We start from the raw sequence: 27,726 nt of genomic DNA, 5'->3' as shown, positions 1-27,726 counted from the left end.
CAACTCATAACAAAATTTCCGTTATACTACTAGTTACACAAATAAAGCATGTTTTGAAGAGTATCTATAAGGCACTGGAAGCTGGAACAAGCAGGGAAACAAGAGCCAATCTTAACTCAGTTTACCGCTTTATACTCGCCTTAATATAACCTCATCGGCTTTTTAAATCTATTTAATCGTGCCAAATAAATAGATTTGCTGAATATTTTCTCTATGTAGTTATTAGAGTATCCTCTCCCCTTTTATTAATACCAAGTGTTTGTATTTGTTCAGTTCTTACGACTTAATATATTAGCACTGCACGTATATAAACTATTGCAATCTCTGAAAGTATGCATCAGCTGAAATCCTCCACACATGCATATGAGCTCATTGTCCAGTTTACAGCTCGTCGTAACGTGTAGTTTTACATTAGGTGCATTACTTTCGATTATTTTGTTGCCGTTTATCTCCCATCTTAACAAAACCTAAAGGGCGGCACTGAGCCATGGAGATGCAGAAAAACAGATGGCCTCAGTTATGTTCGGTTAAAATTAAAATGTGCGCTTATTTCTATAAACTAAACAAAAACAGAAGTGTGACTTTTAACATGAGACTAATTTGGAGTAATTGTCATTTCGGTCATTGTTGCCACTGAGCTGGAAGCAGTGACATCACGTGACTCCCGTAGCGAGGGCCTGCTGTTTGTTCAGCCAGAGAGGCAGAGGAGAAGAAAAAATGGCGGCTCTCGGCGCACCAGAACGGGACGCCGGGCTAACCTTTTGAGCTTTCACACCCGAAAAAGACACGGGGGCTTTACGGGGCCTATTGCACCGTCTGAATCCTCGCCAGTTCAGCTTTGTGGCGGTCCCGCTTTCGCTCGCGTTCGTGCAGGCTAAAGAGACGCAAACATTGGGAGCGTAAAATAATAGATTTCGCCTATCATGAGAGGGAAAAGGGGCAGGCCGCCCAAACCGCTACAAACCGAGGAGCCATCTCCAGCTGCGGCCCGGGGCTTGCGACCTAGGAGGAATTTGAAGCCCAGGCTAAGGGATAGCGGGGACGAGGACGCTGAGAGCCCCACAAGGGAGACCGTAAAGACGCCGAAAAAGAGAAGAGGGGGACCGTCGACACGGGGCAGGGGACGAGGGAGAGGTGCTGGTGCTGGTGCTAGAGGAGGCAGGGGTGGTCGTGGAGGAAGGCGGACGCCTGCATCCAAAGCGGTTGTGTACGATGACCACGAGAGCGAGGAGGACGACGATGCTGTCAGCCTGAGGTCGGAGGAAGATGAGTTTATTGAGGAGGAACCTCAGTCCGAGGAGGAAGAGGCCCTCAAGGAGGACTCTGACTGCCTGGAAGATGATATGCTTGAGGAGGAGGAGGATAATGCCAGCTACTGCACAGAGAGTAGTTTTCGGAGTCAGAGCACACACGCCAGCACTCCGGGTAAATAAGCACTTAAATATTGCCACGGGCACGGTGTCTGCACACACTTTGCAGGGGTTTGAAAATGCATCCCGAAATGTTGCTGATGAGTGCAGGAAGCAGTTAGGTTATTGTTCAAAATGGAGAATGCACACAGGCCGCAGTCCCCTCATTAAGGCTACTGCAGGTAGAGCGAGGCGGCAGCGGGATCACCAGCTTACCTGGTTGTCACAAACGTCTGTCACCAAATAGCTCACATATATTTCACCTGTAACACCACCGGCCTCTGGCTCCAAGTATCAAATCTGCAAATGCATTCATCTTAGCTGCTAACGTGCTAACTTTAGCAGGAAATATTAGCTTCTAGCTAATGTCTTAATAAGTCTGCGTTGGTTAAAGAACGACACCTGTATGTTTTTTAATCAGTGTTCGTAACATCCAGTGCTTTTTATGAGAGCAGTATGTTCTACTTTCTACTTTGAGTGTTTTATTAGGAGTACACAAAAGAGACTGCTAACTAACCTAGCCCACGAAGCTAGCATGCTTGTCATTTTTTTTGACAGCTTGGCTAACTGTAAATCAATCAAGTTCAAACTCATGAAAACACCGACAGCAACTGTTCTCGTGGTGCAACCGAGCCAGGAAACATTGTATTGGGATTCTTAAGTAGATGTAACAATATTAGCCAGGTGACAGTCACTGTTTTCCTCAGTGCAGGGAGGTGGAGGTTCCCTCATTTAGCTAATAATGACACTGGCCATGTGTCGACCCGGCTATGCCAAAGTATCGCTCTAAAAAGTTTCCCACCACTGCAGGATTCTCAAAAAGGTGTGCCGCTGTGTATAATGTAGATAGAAAGTAGTGAAAATAAAAAAAATCAACTATCTAAATTTGATTTTTAACACAAAAAAAAGGGACATTTAAAAAAACAAAAAACCAGTTGCTCGTTTTGAGTTTGAATCTGGGTTCTCAGTGTTGTGTTGAATCGCAGCTTCTTTTTAATACTCGGTAAACCTGAGGAGAGCAAATGCTGTAGTTTTGAAAGTAAAACCATTCCCCATCCCTGCTTGGCACGGGGTTTCAGGGGTAGCCCTGCACAGCTGCCCGTGTTTTCTGTTTCACAATGAACCATGGGGTTTCTAGTGGGGAGCTTTATTATAGAGCCATGCTGCTATAATAAGGCTACTTCTCGGTTTTACATTGTCTTACTAAAAATATAGACCTTCCCTTAGAAAGATAGACAGTGATTTCTTTCCTTTCTATTCTCATTGAGCACTCAAAGCACCGTGTACATGCACCATATGTTGTTCCATAATCTGCATACGTATGTATCATTCATAGTCAATGTAGCCTTTAAAGATGCGCAGGTTCACTAAATTCTCCATAGAAAAGCAGAGAACCCCTTCCCATCATAAGCCAAAGGCTGAGGAACGGCCTAAACGGCGAGAGTCTAATTAACACGTTACAGCAGGTGTATTGCATAGGGGTTCTCCTGACTTTTTGTTGCCAGTATCGACTAAAATGATGGATGCAAGGTTTTACTTTTTGAACCAGACTTGGAAAGTTAACTTTTTTTCACATTTAGGGTAAAATGTTCTATTTTGTCTTTTTATTTGATTTTTTTTCTGGCACATAAGTTTCACAGGCATATTTGAAAACAATAATAGTTAGAACTACCTTAAAAAATACTACAGGTGAGCATTGTAATATATTGCAAATGTATGACAATTCAAAAGCTGGTAATATCCTTAACATAGTTATTACCATGACAGCTTTAAAAGTAATTGTGTTACTTTTTTCTTTTGTTACGTTGTACTTGGTACTTTGAGGTGCCGTATTTCTCGTTCACAAATCTCATCGTGTTTCCCACAGGGAGGAAAAAAGGCCGAACTCCCCGACCTCGAACTCCCATTCTTGAAGAGAAGGAGATCCCTCCTCTTGAGCTTCCCGACACCTCTGAGGACCTCCTGGTGGTTAATGAGGAGCTACTCAATGCCATCTCCATCTACGAGGTGCTACGGAACTTCAGCACGGTGCTGCGTCTCTCCCCCTTCCGCTTCGAGGACTTCTGTGCAGCACTGGTAGGCCAGGAGCAATGCACTTTAATTGCCGAGACCCATATTTCCCTGTTGAAGGCCATCCTGCATGAGGAGGACTCCTCCAACACTACCTTTGGCCCTGCTGACCTCAAGGACAGTGTCAACTCTACTCTGTACTTTATTGACGGCATGACGTGGCCCGAGGTGTTGCGGGCATACTGTGAGAGCGATGTGGAGTACCATCATGTTCTGAAATACCAGGAGGTGGATGATTACCCTTACAGTCCTCTTGGAAGTAAGATTAAGGTGCTGCAGTTTTTGGTGGACCAGTTCCTAACCACCAACATCGCCCGCGAGGAGCTCATGTCTGACGGCAGCATGCAGTACGACGACCACTGCCGCGTGTGTCACCGCCTGGGTGACCTGCTGTGCTGTGAGACCTGCTCGGCAGTCTACCACCTGGAGTGCGTGAAACCGCCACTGGAAGCAGTTCCAGAGGACGAGTGGCAGTGTGAGATTTGTGTGGCGCACAAGGTGTCCGGTGTCACAGACTGTGTGCCTGAGGCGCAGAAATGTAGGCCCTACGTCCGCCAGGAGCCCATTGGATATGACCGCCACCAAAGGAAATACTGGTTCCTCAACAGAAGGATTATTGTGTAAGTCGGAGCCCTCGTTTCCCTCAGTATTATTCTGTGCTGGTCTCTTTGGCTCCGGCAGCTTATTTCCAAGCAGCAAGCATTTGATCATTGTTATTTAAGGTGGTCAAAATCTATTCAGATTGTTATTCTCAAATCTGACTTTGCCCAATTGTAACTTGAATGATGTAACACCAGAGATATTATCAAACCAACCACTTTGCAACTTATTCAGAGAAAAGACTGAAGCACAGTTCGATGAAATGAGTGTCTGTTCGGTTATCTCAGTTGCACTGTAGATTAGATATGGCCGATTTGCAACATCTAGTTATTTTACAGTTTTAAATGTCCTAATAAGTTCAGTCATCCTTGGTTTTCTGGCTAATTTTTAGCTAAACAAATGTACTTACATCTACATGGTCTAAGTATAAATGGTACATTACAAGCTATTAATGAATGATACCATAAGCAGACAGGCCCCAGCTTTGAGCATACAATAAAAAAAGACCATGCAGACATAAATGTATAAAGTTGCATACCATTTTCTAAAAGATGATCCCTCATTAATCGCCCTTTTGTTTTCTAACCTTTAGAGTGAACAGCTGCAGAGAGAAAGTGAAAGTTGTTGGGAAATAATATAAGCTTTCATATATTCAGTCCTTTGTTTGTCAAGAAATTATAGAAGAGCCCTGCAATCCAAGCCCTTTATCTTTTAGTGCCAGTCATGCTTTTCCTGATTGCATCTCATGCCCGGAAATGATGTTGTTTGAGCATAGCCTTTACAAACAACAGGTGAAATCAATCTCAGTGCCAGGCAGTATTTGCCATAATCTTTTTAATCTCTTTGACTCAGGGGAAAGAAACTTTATACTTGAGCTGAACGCATGATAAAAGCAAAGAATCGAAACCTATTTAACACCTGGTAGTCATCATTTCTGGTGTGTGGTCTGGTGGTTAGCCCTGTTGCCTCACAGCAAGAAAGTCCTGGGTTCGAATCCACCATCTGGTCGGGGCATTTCTGTGTGGAGATTGCATATTCTGCCTAATGTCTGCGTGGGTTCTCTCCAGGTGCTCTGGCTTCCTCCAACAGTCCAAAGGTTAATGTAAACTGGCTGTAGGTGTGAATGTGAGTGCTAGCACTCTCTGTGTTACCATGGTGTGACCTGTCTTGTGTGTAACCTGCCTTTCACCCTATGGCAGCTGCTACACCTGAAGAAGATGCAGTGATGATGTTTCAGTTATTCTTTATCTTTATTCTAGCAGTCCAGAATGCCCACCCACCTGCTGTTCAAAGCTTCTGTTTACAAGAGGCAGCCAATCAGCACAAAGCTTCCTTGAAGGGGAAGGAGTTAAAACAGCTTGTTTCAGACTCTGTGTAAGACGCATAAGGATTACTGTGAACTTTGACTCATGCAAAGCTGCTCTATTGGAGCCCAAAAGAAAAATGTGCAATTGGAGTTCAGCCCCTTTAAATTATATTCTATTTAAACGTTGCACTGTCATAGCCAAGGAAATAATGTTTTTTTTTAATCTAATGGTTAGCCTTTTCTCTCTTCCTAGTGAGGAGGATGGGGAGCATGAGAAGAAAAAGATCTGGTACTACAGCACCAAGGCTCAGCTGGAGGAGCTCATGGAGTTCCTGGATAAGGAGTACTGGGAGATGGACCTGCATGCAACCCTCGAGGAGATGAAGGAGGAAGTCCAGGCTCACATGGACATCACAGAGGACCTTACCAACAAAGCCCGTGGAAACAATAAAGCCTACCTCACTGCAGCCAACGGTACACATCATGGATTTTTTACTTTTGTGCGATAGCTGCAAATGGAGGGAGCTCAGGCTCATAGTAGTGGATTTTCATGCTATAGAGATGTAGAATGTAGCGACGCTTAGCTTGAAATCATTGATTTGACAGTGATCAGAGCACGTGCGACTCGAGCTGTGATACGCTTGCATCCTTGCGCGTTTAGGTCCCGCAGGGTTGCACTCTGAAACACGTCGATGCTTCAGACGATGCTCTGCAGGCAGCAGCACTTTGCATCTCTGACAGTTGGCGCAGAAATGTTAGGTGCTGCCTTTTCTTCCTGCGTCGTGTTCTCTCAGACAGCAAGCAACTGTTTTCCCCTTCTGTTTTCCTCCAGGGAGGCAGTGGTTAGAAGACTTTTGATTACTTAGCCAGCAGTTTCCGTTTGAGTTTGACAGGCTGCCATGTCTGTCCTGTGTTTTCTAACAGTTTTCCTGTGTATGTCAGAAACTGCTAGATGCTGTGTTTTATTAAGGATCTGCCAAAAGATAGAGGTTTTTGTAGGTATTCTGAAGCCTGAAGAGGAAGAAAATGTTTTGTTTTTTTTAAGCCACTGCAGACAAAAGAGAGTTATGAGTAAAGCTGGTGTTTTTCATCAGTTAAAAGCTTTCTGCAGCTGCACGGTGAGGCCTGCACCTGGTTCGTGTCAGTGGGGACGCAGTTGTCTCTGTCCCAGTGAAAACTAGGTTTATGACACATGATGTCTTTGAGATGTTGAACATTTGATAAAGGAAATTCCACTCCATCTTAAATCTTTATTTATGGGAATAACTTAATTTTTGCTGGATTAGTGAAGTTATAGAAACATAATGCGGGTTATACTGGAACTCAAAAGTATGATATGGATGCCTTATTCTGTAGTGGACTCTGGAGGATACTATTAGGGCTGCACGATTTTGCATAAAATGAGAATCACGATTTTTTTGGCTTAGAATTGAGATCACGATTCTCTCACAATTCTCTTTTCCAATATAAATATTTATTGCACTTATTAACTGCACATCAACTTCGTAACAGTTGAGACTGAACATAAAAACAATAAATAAACATAAAAACAACAAATGTCTCACATTTTGTCGTTGCCACAAAATGTTGTACTGCTTGAAATTCCGTCTCCACCGTTGCTCGACGCTGCGTGTATAGAGCAGGTAGTGCAACAATAGAAAAATAGTTGCGGGACGGCACTGTGTAGCGTTTGTCTAGGGTGTTGATCATTTTCCTAAATCCCTCGTTTGCACAGTGTTGATGGGAGCCATATCTTTGGTCAGGTGATAAGTGATAGCCTCCGTAATTTCTTTGTGCCTGCGGGAGTTTGACGTGTATAGGGAAGCGCTGTATAAGGTTCCCATTATTGATGTTTGGGTGGTTGACCGGGACGGATTTTCTCCTGTCACTTTCTCGTCATCCCTGACGTGCTCTCCGTTGTTTTTTCCCTGCTAATTTTAGCATCACACGGCACAGCTTCTGTATCACGTGGTATAAGGCTCCGCCCTTGTCATTTGTTGAGCAGGAAGAGTGAGCGCTTGTTTTCATGCGGAAGATGAAGATGTCTGTCTAATAACTCATATATGAAATAATTAGTCAAGAAAATGATCATGAGATAACTCAATAAGGGAAATGTCAGACAGGCATGCATTGATTGTGATCTCCTGATACAGATTTTTCTTTGTGAGAACTACAACTGACTGCATGACATCTTTTCTTTAATTAACCTTATTATGTTCATAATAAAACCATTTGTTAAACTTTACCATTTCTCTCAAGCTGCAGTAAAAGTTACAGGATCTTCGTTTACTTAAACAACCCTGAAAATAAAGCGCTCACCTCCTAGAAAGTGGTACAAAGACCTGAAAATGAGTTGCTGTACGCTCACCTTTACCTGATATATTTCACCTACCACACAAAAGCAAAAGAAGGGCAAAACAAATGTCAGTGCTTGCATAATTTTCCATTGTCTTTATAACTTCACTAAATAAAAGCCTTTTCTCTTTTTCCACTCTTCGCCATAATTTTCTTTGAACCTTTGCTCATACCAAGGCTGCTGGCTTGTGGCGGGCCTTCACCTTTGGCTGGTTTTAACCACTTTTGCCTTTGTTAGCTTCTTTGAAATATTCATGTTCAGCTGGATGAAGGTGGTTTACGTGTCTGATTAGCTCTGTTGTTCCGAAACTTCGTGGTTAACCTTTTTCATTTTTGTTTTACTGTAAGTACACCACAAATGTAGTGGAGTACAGTAGGCAAAAAGAGAAGCTATTTTAATGCCATTTATACTTGCAGAATTTTTATTTCTATGCCATTCATTCATTATCCTTTTTTTTTCTTTTGTTTTGGTCTGCTGCACTATATTTGTCGGCTCGTTATATCTTCTGTCTTTTAAGAAACGATCAAGGAAATGCTAGAGCCTCTATGCATAATTTCTTTAACGCGGTTTTTAATTACGGTATTTATTATTTCAGTGATGCTGGAATGTAAGCCTCCTGTAAATAATGACTATCTGCACGTAAACATCTCACAAACATTGGTGGGGTTTGGTTAGATGCTGGTCTGCTCCTCATTGCTATTTAGTACGTCTAACAACATGTTGTCAGACTGTGACAGGCTGGCCGTAGTACATGTTTGTTTATTTATCCCTCGTGCCCCAGAGCAGCAGCTCTGAAAGACCTCTTATTTTACTTTTAATGCTTTAGATTTAAGACTTAACAGTTTTAAAGTATTACTTTTCTACGTCATTTGCACATATGTGTAATTGTTGCCTTCCATGTCGAATGAATGAATGTTTCCGTTTGTTTGTAGAAGTTGTCGTGGAGCGTTTGAAGGTCAGGCGGGAGGCACGGGAAGCAAAGACTCGAGCAGAGGAGCCAAAGCAGGATTCAGATAAAGGCTCTGTAAATGCAGCTGACGCTACTGCCGAGTCCACATCGCAGCCCGACAACGCAGAGAGCAAAGCGGTTAAACCGATGGGAGAAGCTGGTTCACAAGGTAAAAAGTTTCTCCAATGTATTTTTATTTTTTTTATTTTTTTGTTCAACTGCCCACTGGAACTTTCTCCAATTCCTCAAAGTAAAGAGCTAGCCTCCTACACGCAGAAGCTGAAATTCTGTCTGCAGCATTATCAAAGCAAATTCATTTTTACCTCTACTTGACCCATTTTGACTCTTCCGGTGCTGTTCGTCTTGTCGCACCACAGCGGCTAGCGCTCCGCCTGCTGCAGAAGAGAGCCGCGCGTCAGATCCTGACCCGGGCTCTGCCGCGCTGGACACAGCCCTGCCTAAAACAGAATCCATTGAATCAAACAAGGAAGCGCAAGTTTCCCATTCTGGGAGCCAGGAGAGCAGCGAGTCAGCTCCAGATGCGAAGCGGGAAAGGACAGGTACTCAGACTCATGTTTGGTCTGCAGTCCAGCTGTCGTCCTGCACTTCACGCCTTGCTGCTGGGCTGTGCATCCATTATCATCTGTCGCTTTGTTTCCGCTGTTTCTTGCTCACCCTGCCTTCATTTTACCCCGCTCATCTGTTTTGTTGGATTTAAGGGTTCGTCTCAAACCTCGTCGATCACGCGTAAGAACTTTTTTTTTTTTTAAGGAGCAGAACTGGTCTGATTTCGTCTGAGCAGGCATTTAAACCAGAGAAAGAGTTTTAGTATCATTATATTTTACAGGCTACACCAGTTACCATCTACATGTCTGACCTGATTTATATCAGCAGATATGAGAAGGACCCTGCCCTAACATCAGCCATCATACTGGGCTCCAGTGTCACCATACCTGTGCACAGTAAAATCTTTTCATATATTGCACACATTTGGTTACGTTTATCAAACACTTGCAAATGTAGGAATAGAACTGTGGTTTTGTTATACTATAATATAAAAACTAATTCCTTCCTTAATATACTTAAGTTTTTTAACCATGCAGCTCAGCTGCAACACTTTTTCTGGTCTCATTTATTTTTTTTCCACTTATAGCTTATTTGTAGTGTTGGCTGTCCGCTCTGTTACGGTTTGCCCTGACTTTAACGGGCTAGTGTGAAACGCTGTGATGCATATTTCCTAGCGGAGGCCGCTCGGGTGCATTCCATGCGTCTCGGTGGGTGTGAAAGAAAACGCTGAAGATCTGGACACAGGGAAACATTTCAAACAAAAAAAAGCCTCAGTGGCAGTTTTTACACATCCATCTGTCTCTGAACATTCAAGACCTGACGACACTGGAGTGGCCATAACTGTGAGAAGATGATTTCTCCTTTCACGTCACTGCACAGAAACCCTTCCGTGTGTTTTGCTCCTACGCTTAGCTTTAAAAGAAGGCAGGTGCATTAAGCGCTGCTAGCAAGCTCTCCCAGTTATTCCTGGTGCATTTAATTACTTATCCTGTGCTTTGTGTTGTCTGCTGCACGCTTGGTCTTGAAAAGCATGTCGTTTTTTTCCCCTCTCTCTCTTTTTTTTTGTTTTTGGCACTGTGATAAACGGCGTCCCTGGCAGCAGCTACCACGCCATGTCTGTCACAAGCAGCTCCTTATTCTCTTTCCAATTTATGGCCATTTGGTCGGGTTCTTGTCGCTCAAGACAAAAGGCTCTTTCCGCCGTTTCCCCACCTGCTACCTCGTCAACAAAGAGCTCCATGTGTGTGCGCAACGCTCTCCCGTCACGACTCTGAGGCAGAGCCGACGTTTTAGGTTGCCGCAGGTGTTCGCCTCATTTTGGAAGTGTCATAGATTTCAGTTATTTTAGGTCTGAGGAAGCTTTGAATTGTCGACTAAGCATTCTTCTTTTATAACAGTTTGTTGGGTATATGCTAATTCACATATACACTTCTTTTTTTTCACCTTTTTTTGAGGATTTAATAATTGTTATTTTTGGTTTGTTCTTTTTGTTCACCAATGTTGTGTACATTTTTCTTTTTTTGATCAATTATTTACACACAGTTACCACTTACAGCTCACCGTCACTACCTGAGCTGCACCATGGGCTCTTTCTGAGGCTACCCTTCACAATAAAAGCTTTAGGCAGATGCTAAGATGAAAAAGACGTCTTTGTAGAAGCAAGCATAAATATGTGGCTTACATTTCTGATGGCGATGTGAATATAATAAGCACATTTCATAAATTTCCACATGCATGCACGGTATTTTAATACTTTAGTAGTGATGGGAGCAGGCACATTTTCCCACATGCATAGAGGAACTTTTACTTCCTAACACCTCGCACTGCTGATGCTGTTATTGTTATTGTTAACTGCACTCAGTCTTTTTTGGCATATTTCTGTAGACGAGGACTCGAAAGAGTCTAGCAGCGAAGTCAGGCGAGCTGGTGATCTGCAGGCACCAACTAAAAATCAACCACAACAGCCGCAGTCGTCTCAAGCGGAGGCAAATGGTGGCAGCAGCCAGGTTCCTGGATCGGCGAGTTCCAAGAAACCCGAGCCACCTGACCTGGCCGATAGGTCCTCTCAGTCCTCTTTTACCAGCCAGGATGGGACAGGTGATAATTAAATGGGCTTTTTCATTTGTGGTGAATTGCCTTTGCCTTGGTGATACTGATAGTGAGTGTGTGTTCTGAATAACAGAGGAGTATAACGAAAGGGTCAAGAATGAGCGAGGAGCGGCGCAGGAGTCTAATAACCATACGCCCAGAGGGAGCAAGGAGGTGAGGAAGAGGTTTGGTCCAGCTTCACTGCTGAAAAGTGAAATGTGCCGCTTTAGTCTGTTGCAACTGTCATCCTGTTTTTTAAATATAAAAACGGGTTTTTATGTGCCTTTGTCCTCTGCTCGTGTTTCAGTCATCGCCCGTTCGCTCAGACGTCGAGTCCTTGCGTCTCAGCTTCTTGAAACGGGACCTGACGGTGAATTTGAACAACTTGTTCAAACTTGGCCAAGAGGGTAAATACAGGGTCTACCAAAACCAGTACAGCACCAATGTCCTGGCCCTCAACAAACATCAGCACCGGGAGGACCACGACAAGAAGCGTCACCTCTCCCACAAGTTTAGCTTGACCACCGCGTCGGAGTTCAAATGGAACGGCTCCATCTACGGCTCGAGAAGCCTGACAATCTCCACCCTGCGTCTTACCATCATCCAGCTGGAGACGAACATCCCTGGACCGTTTATGCATCCCAACTGGGCATCACACAGGTACACCTGGGACCAGTGGAAACGCCCCCCGTGTAGTTCTTAGACGTGCTACGTTTGGGCAGAGTCGCATTTCAGATATGAACATCACTATCAGTAGTTTTATGCTGCTTGTGTTTGGTGTTTCTAGGACCAACTGGAACAAAGCAGTGCAGATGTGCAGCAAGGCCAGAGAATTTGCTTTGGCCTTGGCTATACTGGAGTGTGCCATCAAACCAGTGGTCATGCTGCCTGTATGGAAGGAATCCCTTGGACACACAAGGTAAACAAAACTAACGTGGCGCTGTGAAAATGTCTGTACAAACAGTAAAACACAACTAAAGGGTTATTTGTGAGTCACTGCACCTGGGATTTCTTCATTTTTCCTTTTTGGAGTGCACGGCTGACAAACTCGGTAATGACTTTCCTGTTTCCAATACGGTCCTTGTGCTTTATGTCTTTGCTCATGTTTTTTTAATACAGGCTACATCGTATGACCTCCATGGAGCGGGAAGAGAAGGAGAAGGTGAAAAAACGAGAGAAAAAACTGGAAGATGAGGAAACACTGCAGCAGGCCACATGGGTGAAATACACCATCCCCATCAAACACCAGGTACAAACAGCAGCATCTTAACTCTTCTCTGTGTTAATGTGTAAACTACCTCGTCTGAAAACTACTTTTTAACCTCCTCGTAATTTTTTCCAAACAAGGTGTGGAAGCAGAAGGGGGAGGAGTACAGAGTGACGGGGTATGGCGGGTGGTGCTGGGTCAGTAGGACGCACGTGGCCCATTTTGTTCCGAGGCTCCCGGGAAACACAAACGTAAACTACCGCAAAGAACTGGAAGGTAAGAGATGAAGTAGCTTAATTTCTTAATGGTACTTGATATGTTCTCCTGCGGCTGACGCTTTGGGTGCATAAACTATTTTTGCTGTCTTCATTAGCGGCTAAAATGAGGAAGGAAAATGCAGCAGACTGTACAAATAAGCAGAAAATGCCAACAGAAATGGAGACTCAGGCAATTCAAAAGACAGCCAACAAGGCCAAAGAACAAGCATCCGTCACAGAGTCATCTCAGAGGGCCTCGTGCGAGGAGGACCGTAAATCTGAGAACTCCACAGAGGAGGAGAAGCCTGCAGAAGAGGCGCAGGGAAAAAATTCTGAAGCAAAAAGAGAAGATGAGAAAACAGAGGTTTCTTCAAACAACAAGCAGGGTAAGTTTAATTTAAGGTTTTGTTTTTTTTTTTGCCTCTATGCTGTCCATGAATGTGCATCTCCATCATCCACTAACCCCTGCTCTTCTTTGTCATAGATAATCCTGATGGCAAAGGCCCTTCCTCACCTGCTGCACATCCTGAGAGGGATGAACCAACCCAGAAACTCGAGCAACCCAAGGAGGAGCCTGCAACATCGAAACTCTTCGCTGACGTCGTGAACGTCAGTGAGGGCTTCCAGCTGCGCACAGTTTATAAGAAGAAAGTAAAGCCTTCCAAGCTGGACGGGCTCCTGGAGCGCCGGGTGAAGCAGTTCACCTTGGAGGAGAAGCAGAGACTTGAGAAGTTAAGACAGGCAGCCGCAAAACCTGCTCCTGTTATTAAGACTGAAGGATCAACCAGACAGCAGACAGCTACGACTCCGTGCGTTAAAGTAGAAGAGAAGGACGAAAGCCTACAAGTGAAAGATGGCATGGTTAAAAAGCTTGACTTCGATCAAGAGGACATAAAAGCAAAGACGGACGGCCTGGAGGTCAAATCAGAGGAGTTAGGACCCGACAGAGGTCAACAGGGGGAATTAAATTCTGTGCACGGAAACAGCGGGGAGGTTTGTGCCCATAAAGAGGTGAATGGAGGACCCTTAACTAACCCTGGCCTTAACAATAAAAACAACTGTATAACAGAGACATTAGAAAACAGTGAAAAAACACAGAAGTCTGAGAATTCAAAGAAACGTGCCTATGAGGAAGTTGAGAAAGACTCTGAACAGAGTGACACAGAGAGCATGGAGGTAACCCAAAGCAAGACCAGTCCAGTACAGGTGAATGGGAAAACTATGGTCACAGAACCCGTGCACTCAAACCCAGAAACCCGAGATCAAGGTGACGTCAAAGAGCCCGTCAAGTCCCTGATGAATGGAAACCTCTCGCAAAACGATGTATCCGATATATGTCACCCCCCTCCTATGAAAGTCCCAAAATTAGAGAACCATGTTGGAGAGAAAGGAGACTCTGTTAGTAAGAGTGAGGATGTGGCCATGGATACCAAGGAGGCAGTGCCTGTTACGCTTCAGTCTTCAAGCCCTTCTTGCCAGAATAATAAAACTACAGATAATTGCTCTAGTGGTGAAGGTTTGAAGTCCTCTGCCACCAATGACGTTGTCACGAAAGTATCTCAGAACTCCCTGATACCAGACACGCCCAGCAGCACCAGCAAGCTCGATGTGCCCGCAGGAAGTAGCGCCGTTTCCAGCTCCGCCACCCAGCCCAGCTCCGGAACGCCTGTTTCCCAGAAGACTAAACTTCCAGCTGCTGACACCAAAACGGGCGCCTCTGGTTCAGCCAGCTCCATGACAATAAGTAAAGAGTACTCCACCAAAAATAGAGTCAGCCTTCTAAGGTTCTCCAAAACTAAGAAGGCCCGCTCGGGCACAGCCCTGCCGTCTTACCGCAAATTTGTCACCAAGAGCAGCAAGAAGAGCATCTTTGTCCTCCCGAACGATGACCTTAAGAGACTGGCGAGGAAGGCAGGCTTCAGAGAAGTTCCCATCTTCAACTACAATGCCAAGCCTGCTCCAGATATATGGCCGTACCCTTCACCTCGGCCCACCTTTGGAATCACGTGGAGGTCCGTAACACATTTTCTTGAAATTACCTTTAGATCTGCTGCTACAGTATGATGTCATTGCAATAGCCAGGTTGCCATAGACTCAATCCCTCAAATAATTTAGCTGCTTCTTTAATGAAAGGCTCTCGTCTCACAGTTGGCTGTAGTAGTAGTGGCCTCTCAGCCACTGTGATGAACCCCAGTGAATAAGAGAGCAGCTGAAAAAAGTTTAATATAAACTGAATTACTGTTGGAAGATTTACTAACTAACAGCTTTGGTGACTGTTCAGGTACCGTCTTCAGACTGTGAGGTCGCTGGCAGGGGTCAGTCTAATGCTGAGGCTGCTGTGGGCCTGCCTGAGGTGGGACGACATGGCTGTGAAGCCCTCTGCTGCTGTAGGGACAACGCGAAAAGGTTAGAAAATTCTGAGCACATGTTATGTACAGTTTTCTGCTGTTTTTTTTTAATTTAAAATATGAAAATGTGGCAATGTGTTTTATCTTTCACCAAAGAAACAACGGAGACAGACATCACCACAACTGAGATTATAAAACGAAGAGACGTGGGGCCCTATGGCATCCGCTCTGAATACTGCATCAGGAAGATCATCTGCCCCCTCGGAAACAGAGACACTCCCAAAGGTAGAAAACGAAAGTCTGTTTGGGCATGATGTAGGATCTTTGACAAGCTGTTAATGGTCCACTTGAAGAAGATTTCTAAACATAATTAATTGTTGCTTTCTGACTTTTTGTGAGCAGAAACCCCCACTCCACAGAGGAAAGGCCTGCGCTCAAGTGCTCTGAGGCCTAAGAAGCAGGAGCCCACTAAACCGACTGGTCCTGTTGCTGTGGAAACGTGGGTGCCCGAGGAGGAGCTGGAGCTGTGGGAGATCAGAGCCTTTGCAGAGAGGTGAGGAACTCCCTCAGCGTCGCCTCTGTATGTTTCTTCATAGCGTCACTGTGTTAGTGAACACTTTACCTTCTTTTTGGTGCCACAGGTTGGAGAGGGAGAAGTCACAGGGCGGAGATCCCTCCAAGACCGGCAGTAGTCTGAAGACAGCGGAGGAGGTCAAGGCCCATTTAGAGAACCAGCTGAAGCAGGCCAGACTGGCAGCCCAGCAGGTAGAAACTCGGCGCAATGCAGTTACACGGGTGTAATCAGAGATTCTGGCTCTGGGTAAAGCGCCGCACCAGCAGCACATTTAAATGGTTGGACACATTTCTTTCAGAAACGTCTCGAGCAGCAGAGACCGACCACAACTGCCACAACAACCACGACAATGTGCACCACCACCTCAGCCGGCACTCCCGGCACCCCAGTATCGGTGGGCCAGAAGACAAGTCAAATAACTTCAGGAACCAAGATGGTGTTGGCCTCCAAACTGAGCTCTCCAGTCCCGTTCCAGCAAGACAAGAACTTCCATCAGTCTTTTGCTTCCTGGGTCAAGCAGGGTCAGGCTAACAACAGCTCAGGTGAGCAGCTGGAAGATGAGGAGAGGTTTAGTCATCTTCCTTTTTACTCATCATCCTCATCATCATCTGTAAGATGGAGGAACCGAGGAGGGTGCCATAAGATTTCTTCTGTTTTTTCTATTTTAGTAATATTGGCATCCATAAAAAATACATCATCTGCACGACTTCAGCGTTTTCATTATGAGTACGATTCGCATGCCAAAAGAATTTTGTGGTTCGTGGTGTCCACTTTGAATCCTGCAAAAATTCTCAATTCTGTATATCCTTTGAGGCATTCATGCAATACCGTGTGTCATTAGACTCTAAACCAATATACTCGATACCAAAATATTCAAAACATCAGCCTCCTTATATTGACTCCCAACAGTGGACACCACAGCCGTAGACTGGCTGTTGTGGTGGTCCTTCTTGGGTTACCCATGACCACAGGTGGCGTGGTGTGTCTTGCAGCCTCCACTGTGGCTGGTAGCATCACCACCTCAGAGCAAGCCTTCCAGATCGCTGGTAGCCCAGTGACTGTGGCTGGCCAGGTCCTCGCCGCCAAACTGCCACTGCCCGCTAACAGCAAGATTGTCACCTTGAACATGCCCACTACTCAAGGAGGTAGGGAGCACGAGAATGACATCCATTCCTGCCGTTTTTGGCGTATGTGTGCCCAAAAATGGATGGTGAAGTATTATGTGAAAATGTCAGACTTGCGTTGAAGTATTGATGCTGAGCTTAGATAATGCCACATTTTGTGTGTGTGTGTGTGTGTGTGTGTGTGTGTGTGTGTGTGTGTGTGTGTGTGTGTGTGTGTGTGTGTGTGTGTGTGTGTGTGTGTGTGTGTGTGTGTTTTTTCTTTGTATTCTGAAAAGGTTCTCTGGCTAAAAGCTGATCGCTGTTTTGTAAAATCGTTTTTTTCTGGTCTTTGGCTTGTGTGTATAAACTACTTTAATCTAGTTAACTGAGTGAGGAAGACTTTCAGACACGCATACTCAGTGCATGCTTTTCCCTTCTGTTCTTGTTTACCTGTATCTATGTTCCTAGCACATTTCTGCTTTTTCTCCTTTTAACATAAATGTTCCTGTCAGCAGGTGTAGTGCAGCAAAAAGTCCTGGGTATATTCCCCTCTGGGCCTCCTGCGAACCTTAGGACATACAGCACACTACATCCTACAACTGGCAACATCAACCTCAGAGCCACAACCTCCACCTCAACCACCCAGCAACAGGTCTTTTGTCATTCACCCTGCATTTTTCACTTATTAACTAAAGACACTAAGCATGATTACTGATGTTTTCACCCTTGGGTTTGTTTTTCTAGGTCACCACAGCAGGAGGCCAAACACAGCCCAGTACCGCAGTGAATCAGCCACTCACTCAGTCTACCTCTGTAGGCACAGCAGGGGTCAGAAGTTCAGCAGCTCAGCCAGGTTTGTGTCTGAATGCTACTTTTTATTCTCAGGTTAACATCCCCAACATTTCAATACAAATAATAAATCTTGATCCCTTCCAGGTCAGGTTCATCAGGCTGTGGCTCCGATGGGCCGTGGCCAGCCTGCAGCTGTGCCTGGTTCTACACCTGTGCAGGCAGCTTTGGGTCAGAGGGCTGCAGGTCCTGCACCATCACCGTGTGCTGCCTCCACAGCTCCTGGACAGTCTCCCGGAGCTCCTCCCCAGACACAAAGACCGCAGCAGGGTCAAGTTAAACTCACTATGGCACAGCTCATGCAGCTTACACAGAGTGCACAGGTTTCCCTTACTCTTTCTCTCTAAAAGTAATTTATAATATCTTAATCTTACAAATATATAAAAAAAAAAAATCCTTTTGTGTGCAACTCCACAGGGAGGAAACCCAGGTCTGACAGTGGTGATCCAGGGTCAAGGCCAGACCCAGGGACAGCTGCAGATCATCCCACAGGGTGTAACAGTCATCCCCGGCCCCGGTCAACAACTAATGCAGGCAGCTATGCCCAATGGCCAGGTCCAGCGCTTCCTCTTCACTCCGATTCCACCATCATCTTCAGCTCCAACTTCAGCACCTGCTCCTGCTACCCCTGCCAAACCCACTGCAGTCCAGACCCCCCAAACCCAAATGTCAACTCCTCTTCAACCCAGAGCTTCTGCACAAGTCCAGACGACTCCCTCATCTGTAGCCCAAACCCAAATGACGGCCCCTTTGCCTGCCCCAACGCATGTTGCAGGCCCGACACAGATGCCAAGTTTAGCCCCCACTCCAGCTCCAGTCCCCATGCAAACCCAAGTCGCAGCCCCCGTGCCCACTTCCCCACAGGCTGTCGTCCAGGCTGCATCTCAAATGCACCTTTCAGCCGCTACCCCGTCACCTGTCCCTGCACTCTCGCAAATATCCACTCCCATGACTGCTTTGCCACAAGTTGCAACCCACTCCTCCACACAGATGTTGCCCTCCACACCAGCCTCAGCTGTTGCACAGCCCCAGCTGGCATCATCGGTTCCAGCCCTCCCAGCACCAAATGCAGGCCCGTCTATAACTCAGAAACAGGTTTTGACCTCAGCATCATCACAAGCTGACCTCCAACCTGTGGTCCAAACCCTCGTCTCCAGCCTCGCACCCAGTTCTCTACCTACACAAACCCAAACTGCAGGCTCACCACCAGGACAAGCTGTCCCCAGATCCCAAGTCCAGGCACACGCCTTCAGTTCTGCTCCAGGGTTATCCTCCACCCCAGTTCAGGTGCATGCTGCTGATCCCCTGCTCCCCCAGGTTGCTGGTGTAGCAGCAGCTGGTCCTAACTCTGTTCCAGTGCCCATTTCTGCCTCTCTTCCTTCACCTGTCCAAGCTCCCACCCCGGCCCTTGCACCCGTCTCTGCTCCCGTCATAGCCGTCATGTCCACGCAGATCGCTGTCCCGTCCCCAGCCAAAGCTCTTACTCAAATCCAAGCCACAGGTCCTGTCCCCCTCCATGCTGCTGTGGCAAACGCTGTTGTCACACCAGTTACTGCCACCTCAACAACACCTTCAGTGCCAGGTAAAGTGCCCACCATCATCAGCACTGTCCTGTTGTAGTGGACCTTAGAATGGTTTTGCTTTAGTTGACTTTAAAATTTTCTGTTTGCTTCTCTGTCTCGTTGTAGCTTTGACAGAGCAGAGGGCAGCTCAGCCTTCAGGATGGACTCCCACCTCGCCTCAAGCGCAGACTCCAGTTCAGCCAGCTCTACAGGCAGCAGATGCTGTTCAGCCACCCGCTCTGGCTGCTGTACCCGCCTCCGCCCCTGCTCCAATCGCCACTCACTCCCCCCCTGCTCCAATCGCCACTCACTCCCCCGTTACTCCGCTGCCTCAGGCATCTCTGACTCCTCAGTCTCAAGCACAAGTCCAGCACCCGGTCGTCGTGTCCGTGCAGCAGGTGGCACAAATACCGGTCTCAGCAGTGCAGGTTCATATGACGGGATTGCCGGTTTCCTCTGTCGTGACCACCATGAGACCCGCTCAGTCTCAGCTTCAGCCCCAAACCCGCACTCAGCTTCAGCCCCAGTTTCAAGGCCAAATCCGTGCACAGGTTCAGGTTCAGCCTCGCGGCCAAGTCCAACAGTTGCCACACATTCAGGCTCAAGCGCATCTGCAAGCACAACCTCAAAGTCACCCCCAGGTCAGAGTTCAGTTTCAGCCACGAGCACAGATCCAACCACAAACTCAGCAGCCACCCCAAGGGCAAGTACCCCCTCATGCTCAGATTCAACCTCAGGTGCAGTTTCAATCCCAAACAAAAACCTTGCCTCATGTTCAGGCTTCAACCCAGGCCCAGATCCAACCGAGGGTCCAACCTCAGTACCACCACCAGGTACAAGCTTCATTCCAAACGCAGCCGCAAACCCAACCTCAGGCTCAGCAACAGCCTCAGGTCCAACCGCAACCCCAGGTTCAGCCCCAGCCTCAGGTTCAGTCTCAGGCCCAAAGTCAGCTTCAACAGCAGCCTCAGATCCAAACCCAACTCCACCCGCAGGTTCAGGTTCAGTTCCAGCAACAAAGCCAGATTCAAACTCAGGCCTCTCAGCCGCCCCAGGTCCATATTCAGTCACAAGTTCAAACTCAAGTCCAAACCCAACCCCAGTTTCAAGTCCAGTCATCGCAACCAACTCAAGTCCCACAACAGCTTCAGGTCCAAGCCCAACCTCAAGTCCAAGCAAAGCTCCAAGTCCAGTTCCAACCTCAGAACCAAACTCAAGTTCAAACACAGCCTCAGATTCAGGTCCAGTCTCCAATCAGGCATCAGCTCATCACAGTTCCAGGTCTCCAGCAGCCCGTGCAGCTGCTGTCAGCTCTGCCGCCCCACGTTGCAGCCCAGATCCAAGCCCAGATCCAGGCGCAAGCGCAGCAGCAGGGTGGCACGGTTCCTCAGCAGATCAAACTGCAGCTTCCGATCCAGATCCAGCAAACCGGGGGACAGATTCAAGCCCACCAGATCCAGAATATGGTAACCATACAGGCACCGGCAAGTGTTCAGGAGCAGCTTCAAAGGATGCAACAACAACAGCAGCAGCAAGTTCAACAACAGCAGCTACAGCAAACACCAAAGAAGAAGAAACACCAGGAGGCTAAAAGGGAACAGAAGGAGCAGAACGCACAGGCGATCAGCCCTGGAGACGGCATCCAGAAGCAGGTATGAGTCAAAAGAAGAACAAAAATTAGGGATTTCTCACAAAATTTATGTCTGTGTGCAAATGTTAGTTATATAAAGACCTGTTTTAGACCTGACACTGTATTACAATCGAACATATATTAAAATAACTTCTTTGGTTTTTTTTTAATGTCAGGCGGTAGTGAAGCAGAATGCTACAGCAGAACAGCTGAAACAGAGGAAGACCCTGGCTGCAGCTGAGCGAGAGGAGAACCAAAGGTTCAGGAGCTCGAGTCGGTTAAAACTGTTTAAAACCGATGACGCGGATGAACCAGCGACTAACGCGCTCTTTTCTCTCTTCAGGATGATCGTCTGCAACCAGGTGATGAAATTCCTCCTCGACAAGATTGAGAAGGACGAGAAGCAGGCAGCTAAGAAAAGAAAGAAGGAAGAGGTGGTGGAGCAGAAACGCTCCAAGCAGAATGCCACCAAGCTCACCGCGCTCCTGTACAAGCACAAAGAACATCTCAAGGCTGAAATCCTCAAAAAGAGGGCCCTGTTGGACAAAGAGCTGCAGCTGCAAGTGCAGGTGAGCACATCTCCAGCCTTCTCAAACATATTTTTTTTGTCTATAGACAGAGAGAGTGGGAATATTCTTGTTTACTTTTATTCCTTACATGTGCTGTCTCCCTCTCAGGAGGAGCTGAGGCGGGACATAGCCAGGCTGCAGAGAGAGAAAGAGAAAGCTCGAGCTGCTATTGCCCAGGCTGCTGCAGCAACAGTCAAGGCTGCCTCTTCCCAGTCTTCCCACTCCTCCCAACTCTCTCACTCCACACATTCCTCTCACAGCACGCGCACAGTGACCTCACCTTCATCATCCCACAAGCGGAAGAGAGAAGATGAGAGAGACAAAGACAGAAACAGGGAAAGGGAGAGGCATCACGACAAGAGTAAGAAACGGGACAGGGACAAGGACAAAGACAAGGAGAGAGAGCGACACAAAGACAGAGATAAAGAAAGAGATCGGGAGAAGGAGAGAGACCGAGAACGGGACAGACATCGGGATAGGGACCGGGACAAGGAGAGAGATGGGGACAAAGACAAGGACAGAGATTCCAACTCTTCAAAACACAAGAAGAAGAAGAAGAAGCTGTCTTCTACCTCAAAGGATCACAAGAAGGACACCAAATTGTACTGTATCTGTAAAACGCCCTATGACGAGTCAAAGTAAGCTGTCTTGAGGGGAGGGGGGGACTTGTAATAAGTCATTGTAATTTGACTGTGAGGCACTCTGCTGTCATTAAATCACCTGATTTCTCTCAGGTTTTATATCGGGTGTGACCTGTGCTCCAACTGGTTTCACGGCGCCTGCGTTGGCATCACGGAGAAGGAGGCTAAGAAGTTGGAGGACTTTGTGTGTAACGACTGTAAACGCGGGCAGGAGGGAGGAAGTAATGAGGAGCTGTACTGCATTTGCCGGACACCATACGATGAATCGCAGTAAGTCACCATATGGATGGCTTTACGTTAGCATTGTCTGCTCTAATTATAGCACCGCTTTTGTTTTTCAGTCTGTGTCAGACGTTTCCTTTGTTTGCATATTTGTGTGGAGTCTTCCTTCAGTGTGCTAACCGGGATGTGTGCGTCGCTCACCCACAGGTTTTACATAGGCTGTGATCGCTGCCAGAACTGGTACCACGGCCGCTGTGTGGGGATCCTGCAGAGCGAAGCCAATCACATCGACGTGTACGTGTGCCCGCAGTGCCAGTCGACAGAAGACGCCATGACGGTCCTCACGCCGCTTACTGACAAAGACTACGAGGGGTTGAAAAGAATATTACGCTCGTTACAGGTATGAAAGTTTTGGAATTCAAGACTGTGTCATTTTTTTTATATTAACAGTAACAAGGTGGTTTCCAATGTGTGGGCTGAGGTCAGTGAGAGGTACTTTCAGCGACTTCCTTATTTCCCACACAAGGTTTTTATTTACGGGGTCAGCACTAGGAATACAGAGTGTTGGGCAAGTTACTTTGAAAAAGTAATTAATAGTTTATAGTTACTAGTTACTTCTTCAAAAAAGTAACTGAGTTACAGTATTCTAAAAGTAATTAATTATTTGAAAAGTAACTATTGCGTTACTTTTTTAAAAAAAAAAGCGTTTAAACCTCTGGGGTCCAGGGTATAATTGGCCATTTTTAACTACTTTTGATTTTCCCTCCACATTTCACCTTTAAAAACTATTTACTTTGCCTTGTTTGGTATCATTCTTTTCAGCACAACCTCACGTGTCTGAATTTACAGTTATGTTTTCATTTTGACATACTGTATTAACACAATTGATCTAAAATCAGACAAAAAACATAAAATCAGAGAAGAAAATATTTTTTTACTGTAACAACCACAAACATGTTTAATGAATCATTTTTCATAACTTTAAATGCAAATATACATTTTCAATTTTAAAATCATATGCACAAGTTTTGCAAACAACAAAGTTATTTGCATCCATTTACCTTTTACCTTGATTTTTTAAATAACCATTTTAAACTATTTACAGAACAATCAGCTGTTCTGCATTCAATAAGATGCCACACAAATTATTTGTGCCACTCCAAAACAATAATTTCTGTCCACTATAAACATCACAGCCTGATACCTGCAGGTCTGACAGCAGCAGGTGTATCACTCCTGTTTCTACCTGGAGACAGCAGTCGCCTCATTGTTCTGACACACAACACAAAACTATCCACAACACTACACACTAACTACACAAGACAACACATTAACTACACACCCCAAACACGCTAAACGTCACAAATCTCTCAACATCTCAAAACTCGCTCTCCCTCTTTTTCTGCTCTCTCTCTCTCTCTCTCTCTAAAACTTCCCCTGTTTTTTTTTTTGCTCATAAGCAGCATATATTGTTTATCATGACTCTGGTTTTACGTGGCCTATCAACACAATTTATAAACTGGTAACGTGGGGATGGGGATGTTTTGAGTCAATCTCTATTTAGGTCTTTTATATTTCAGAAAATGCAGGTGGCTCCAAAACTGGGTGAAACTGTAAAATCTATAAACTGTAGAAAAAGTGAGTGAAAACTATGGATTTTTTGAGATTAAAACATGGCAACAAGACACAATAAAATACTTGCTTTGTCTTTACATTTAAGTGCTTTGATGCTATTTATGTGTGTGTTTGTTTGTGTAGTCAAGGGATGTTGATAGTGAAGTTTTATTTTATGCCTAAAGTAGTTGCAGTAACAAAACCGGCATCATTTCCTGAATTATTATTTTTTTCTCTTCCCCAGTCTCATAAAATGGCATGGCCTTTCCTGGAGCCGGTGGATCCACATGACGCGCCTGATTATTATCGTGTGATCAAGGAGCCAATGGGTAAGACTGTGTGACAAAAGGTCATTTAAAAAAAAAAAAAAAAGACAATGCTTTTTAAAGTATTTACTCACGTGTGAATTCACCACATACGGGAGAATTTTGTTTTAACTTATTATAATTATTTAGTTTCTCCTCCAGTTACAGCATTTATTTGCTGTTTTTGCCTCTCTTTGTCAAGTTTGCATAGACTAATTATGTGATAAAAAATTGTGTAAATGTATGTATTTTTTGTGATGTGAGCAATGTGTCGTGCTTTTCCTTCCTCGCAGACTTTTCCACAATGGAAACCCGTTTGCAAAAGCGACATTATCACAAGCTCACGGAGTTTGTGGCAGACGTGACCAAAATCTTCGACAACTGCCGCTACTACAACCCCAACGACACGCCCTTCTATCAGTGCGCCGAGACGCTCGAAGCCTTCTTTGTACAGAAGCTAAAAGGTTTCAAAGCGAGCAGGTGAGTTTAAGCGCTGCTGGTGCCGCAGACTCGGCCTACAAGTTTCTCTCCTCCGTGCTCGTCTGTTTGCTGTAAACACTCGACTGGCCTGACTGGCTTTTTCAGTAATTCTGCCATTTCATTTGTTTCTTCCTTAAAGGGGACCTATGATGGTTTTCCATATTTTCGATACTGTTATGTAATGGTTTATGCTTAGAGCCTATATAGGATTGTTAAGACTGGTACCGATATTTAGTGATTTTAAAGAAATCTGATATTCTGGCCAATATTTAGCATGAAACAAACAGATTTCCTGACATTCGTTCTTGCTAAGGTTGGATCAGCTGGTTGTTTGTCATGTTTCTAATCTGTATTGCCAACAGGGCAGTGCCCTCTGGTGGACAAACCACGCAACATTAACACTCATAACATGGTTGCCAGGTTTTTAGGGATTTTTTTCTCCCTCAGCTTTTTTATTTTACTATTTTTATGTTTTGTTTTTTGCCATTTCTCAGCTGTTATAAATGCCAATACCAGTATATCAGCTGTGGTGTATTTATGCTCATATTAAACACGGGTAAGGTTTCAAATAATGAGCAGGTATTCATCTGCCTGATGTCAGTGAGAGTCCTCTTTACAGGCATATAAGTCCCACCCACTGCTGTTACAAGGGGCAGCCAATCAGCAGAGTTTTGGCTTAAAGGGACAGAGCAGGGCTGAAATAAGAATTAAGGATTACTTTGAAGTTTCAAAGCTACTATAGTGGACTTTTAATAGGTCCCCTTTAATGTGTGCATTTATGGCTTTCCATTCACGGTTTCTTTTCTTCTTCTTTTGTTTTATAGCACTAGCATGTGTGTAGTGATGATGTTTTACTTGTGCTTTACTTGTACGTTGTAGTTGCTTGGCAGTACTAAAAACCCAAGATAGCTGACAGACTTTAGGCCATTACATCCAGTGTCTTGGCAAACCCGAGTGCCATGTTTACATCTTGTATTGTGTATCATCTTGCATTTGTGTCTGTTCACTTTTGCTGCATGCCTTTTTGATTTATGCCATCCCATTTTCTTCTTTCTTACAGATTGTCAGATTCTTAAGTGGGCCAGTCTAGCTGGAGTCTGGACTGGATGCTGGGGTCTCTAGTAATATTGATATGAAAGCAAAACAAAAAGAATAAAAAGGCACAAGAACACAAACAAAACACCAGAAGTTTTCAGGAACCCGTTGTGATCACGGTTTTCAGTGACAACACAATGGCAGCCATGTTGACAGGTGTCAGTCATGTAATTGAGGGGCATGCTGTCTTCACATCGTAAACATAGACTGTATAGAAAAAATGAAAGTAGCCCCAACTTCAACTTTTTATCTGCTTTCTTTCTTATAGCTACAGAAAACAAGCCACTGACTTTCACTCTCAGTCAACAGTCTCAGGTTTTATTGAATGCAACATTGTTGCTGTCAAAACTGATAATGGTGAGCCACGGTGGCTACTTCCATCTTTTATATACAGTCTGTGATCCCGAATCAGGAGTCGTGGCCTTTTTGAACAATCAGTCACACTAACGAGGGTTGTGTTCAGTAGAAAATGCGTTTTAGTTTCTCATTCTTGTATTTATTTCAGTTCTACACCCGAGTTAATTTGGGAATTTTGACTCAACGATATAAAGCTGCATATTTTAATATAGAGAGATATTTATAAGACGTTTTGTATACTGCCTCCCTCCTTGAGTTTGATTTTTTTTTTGTTGTTGTTGTTGTCCTGGCTGTTAAGGTGGTTGTCTTGAATGTATATACCCTTCTTTTATTTTTTTCTCTAAATCATGTACAGCGTTTGTAAGATATGCCTGTATTTGACTGTTTTAAATAACAATGAAATAATTTTTAGATAGTATTATTTTATGAGACTAAAATGTACTAGACGGAGTAAGGAGTTAGAGCAAAGTAACCTCAGTTTGTAGTTGTGGAAGATTTCTTCACTAATAAAAAGCATTCCCAGTTAATTACACCAACATGGCTGTAGGATCCCATGCAGACCCCTTTGCATCCTCTTGTCTCTTGTCTGATCACTGTTATAGCAATAAACAACCTTGCGAAGGGCTCTCAACTTTCCCCTCTCTTCACGTTCTGTAGGTCTCATAACAACAAGCTTCAGTCTTCTGCAGCCTCTTAGGATACATCGCACATTGCGCGAAACAAAAATGCACTTGCCAAGAATATGGCTTTCCTGAACTGTAACTCTGTGATGGACTCTGCCTCACCCTGTGTTTGGGGTTTGCTCCTCTTCGCCGCTGCAGCGGGAGGTGGTGGTAGTGGTGGTGGGGGGAAGCTGGACAACCAGCTTGCTGCTTTCACGGGATCTCTTTTCCAGGCAGAGCCGCCCTCTGCTCATTTCAGCTGTAAGGGACCTGTTTTTATGGACCTGCTTTCATCAGAGGAGCGAGAACAACTGAGGCATTTCAGAAGAAAGTTTACCTCGGAGAAAAGACTCTTACGAGCTCTCATATTTCCATGTACTTTTTTTTTTTTTTTTTGATCTGAGTCTTTTTATCTTTTTTTTTTTCTTACTTGGTTTAAAAAGAAGAAGAAAAAATCCCTCAGACCATTCCTGTGGTCATCATGTCCAATGTAATAGAAACGGAATACTGTCAAACAATGGCTAGGTTCTACTCAGCATAATGAGTAGAGTTTTGTGTCTAAATTCATATATCACAGTGGAGCAATGTTTTTTCTCCCATTTCCACTCATTGTTTAGTCTGATGTGGCATGAAAGATCGTTTAAGTACTAATTATCTGGACATCGATAGTCTGCTTGGTTAAACTTCTATAACCTACTGAAAGTAATAAGCTATTGTAAATGAGTTGCTTTGCAGTAGTGACTGAGAAGGATGATGTATTTGAAGGTTCCTGCCCTGTTTGTTTAACAAAACAAAAAAACACAAAAAAAATCATCAGATTTTGACTTGATTTTCTTTTCCTTTTTTTTGTATTACAACTGAAGAAATATTGATGTACATGGAACTTAATAAAATGGAAAACACAGA

General features: G+C 44.9%; 1 protein-coding gene across 5 annotated transcripts; it reads left to right on the top strand.

Annotated features, from left to right (window-relative positions):
• The first annotated feature begins 708 nt into the window (after positions 1-708).
• Positions 709-27,726, top strand: bptf (bromodomain PHD finger transcription factor). Of its 5 annotated transcripts, none has more exons than XM_026165752.2 (32): positions 709-1,425; positions 3,277-4,099; positions 5,639-5,859; positions 8,674-8,859; positions 9,068-9,250; positions 11,142-11,354; positions 11,440-11,519; positions 11,653-12,005; positions 12,133-12,264; positions 12,465-12,594; positions 12,693-12,828; positions 12,926-13,195; positions 13,294-14,821; positions 15,091-15,215; positions 15,314-15,442; positions 15,560-15,710; positions 15,799-15,922; positions 16,030-16,273; positions 16,724-16,876; positions 17,350-17,486; positions 17,579-17,687; positions 17,771-18,006; positions 18,101-19,265; positions 19,372-20,897; positions 21,052-21,134; positions 21,219-21,444; positions 21,553-22,082; positions 22,179-22,355; positions 22,515-22,707; positions 24,166-24,250; positions 24,520-24,706; positions 26,816-27,726. In XM_026165752.2, exons 1-32 carry the CDS (start codon positions 924-926, stop codon positions 26,853-26,855), a joined length of 10,377 nt encoding a protein of 3,458 aa, XP_026021537.2. In that variant the 5' UTR covers positions 709-923; the 3' UTR covers positions 26,856-27,726. The 5 variants fall into 5 exon arrangements, with proteins under 5 accessions (XP_026021537.2, XP_080156578.1, XP_080156579.1 ...); XM_080300452.1 differs by lacking the exon at positions 26,816-27,726 and adding an exon at positions 25,767-26,794; XM_080300453.1 differs by lacking the exon at positions 9,068-9,250.

The sequence above is a fragment of the Astatotilapia calliptera genome, chromosome 4 (genome assembly GCF_964374335.1).
Source record: "Astatotilapia calliptera chromosome 4, fAstCal68.1, whole genome shotgun sequence".
NCBI classification, from domain to species: Eukaryota; Metazoa; Chordata; class Actinopteri; order Cichliformes; family Cichlidae; genus Astatotilapia; species Astatotilapia calliptera.
This window is presented reverse-complemented; position numbering and strand designations above follow the sequence as displayed.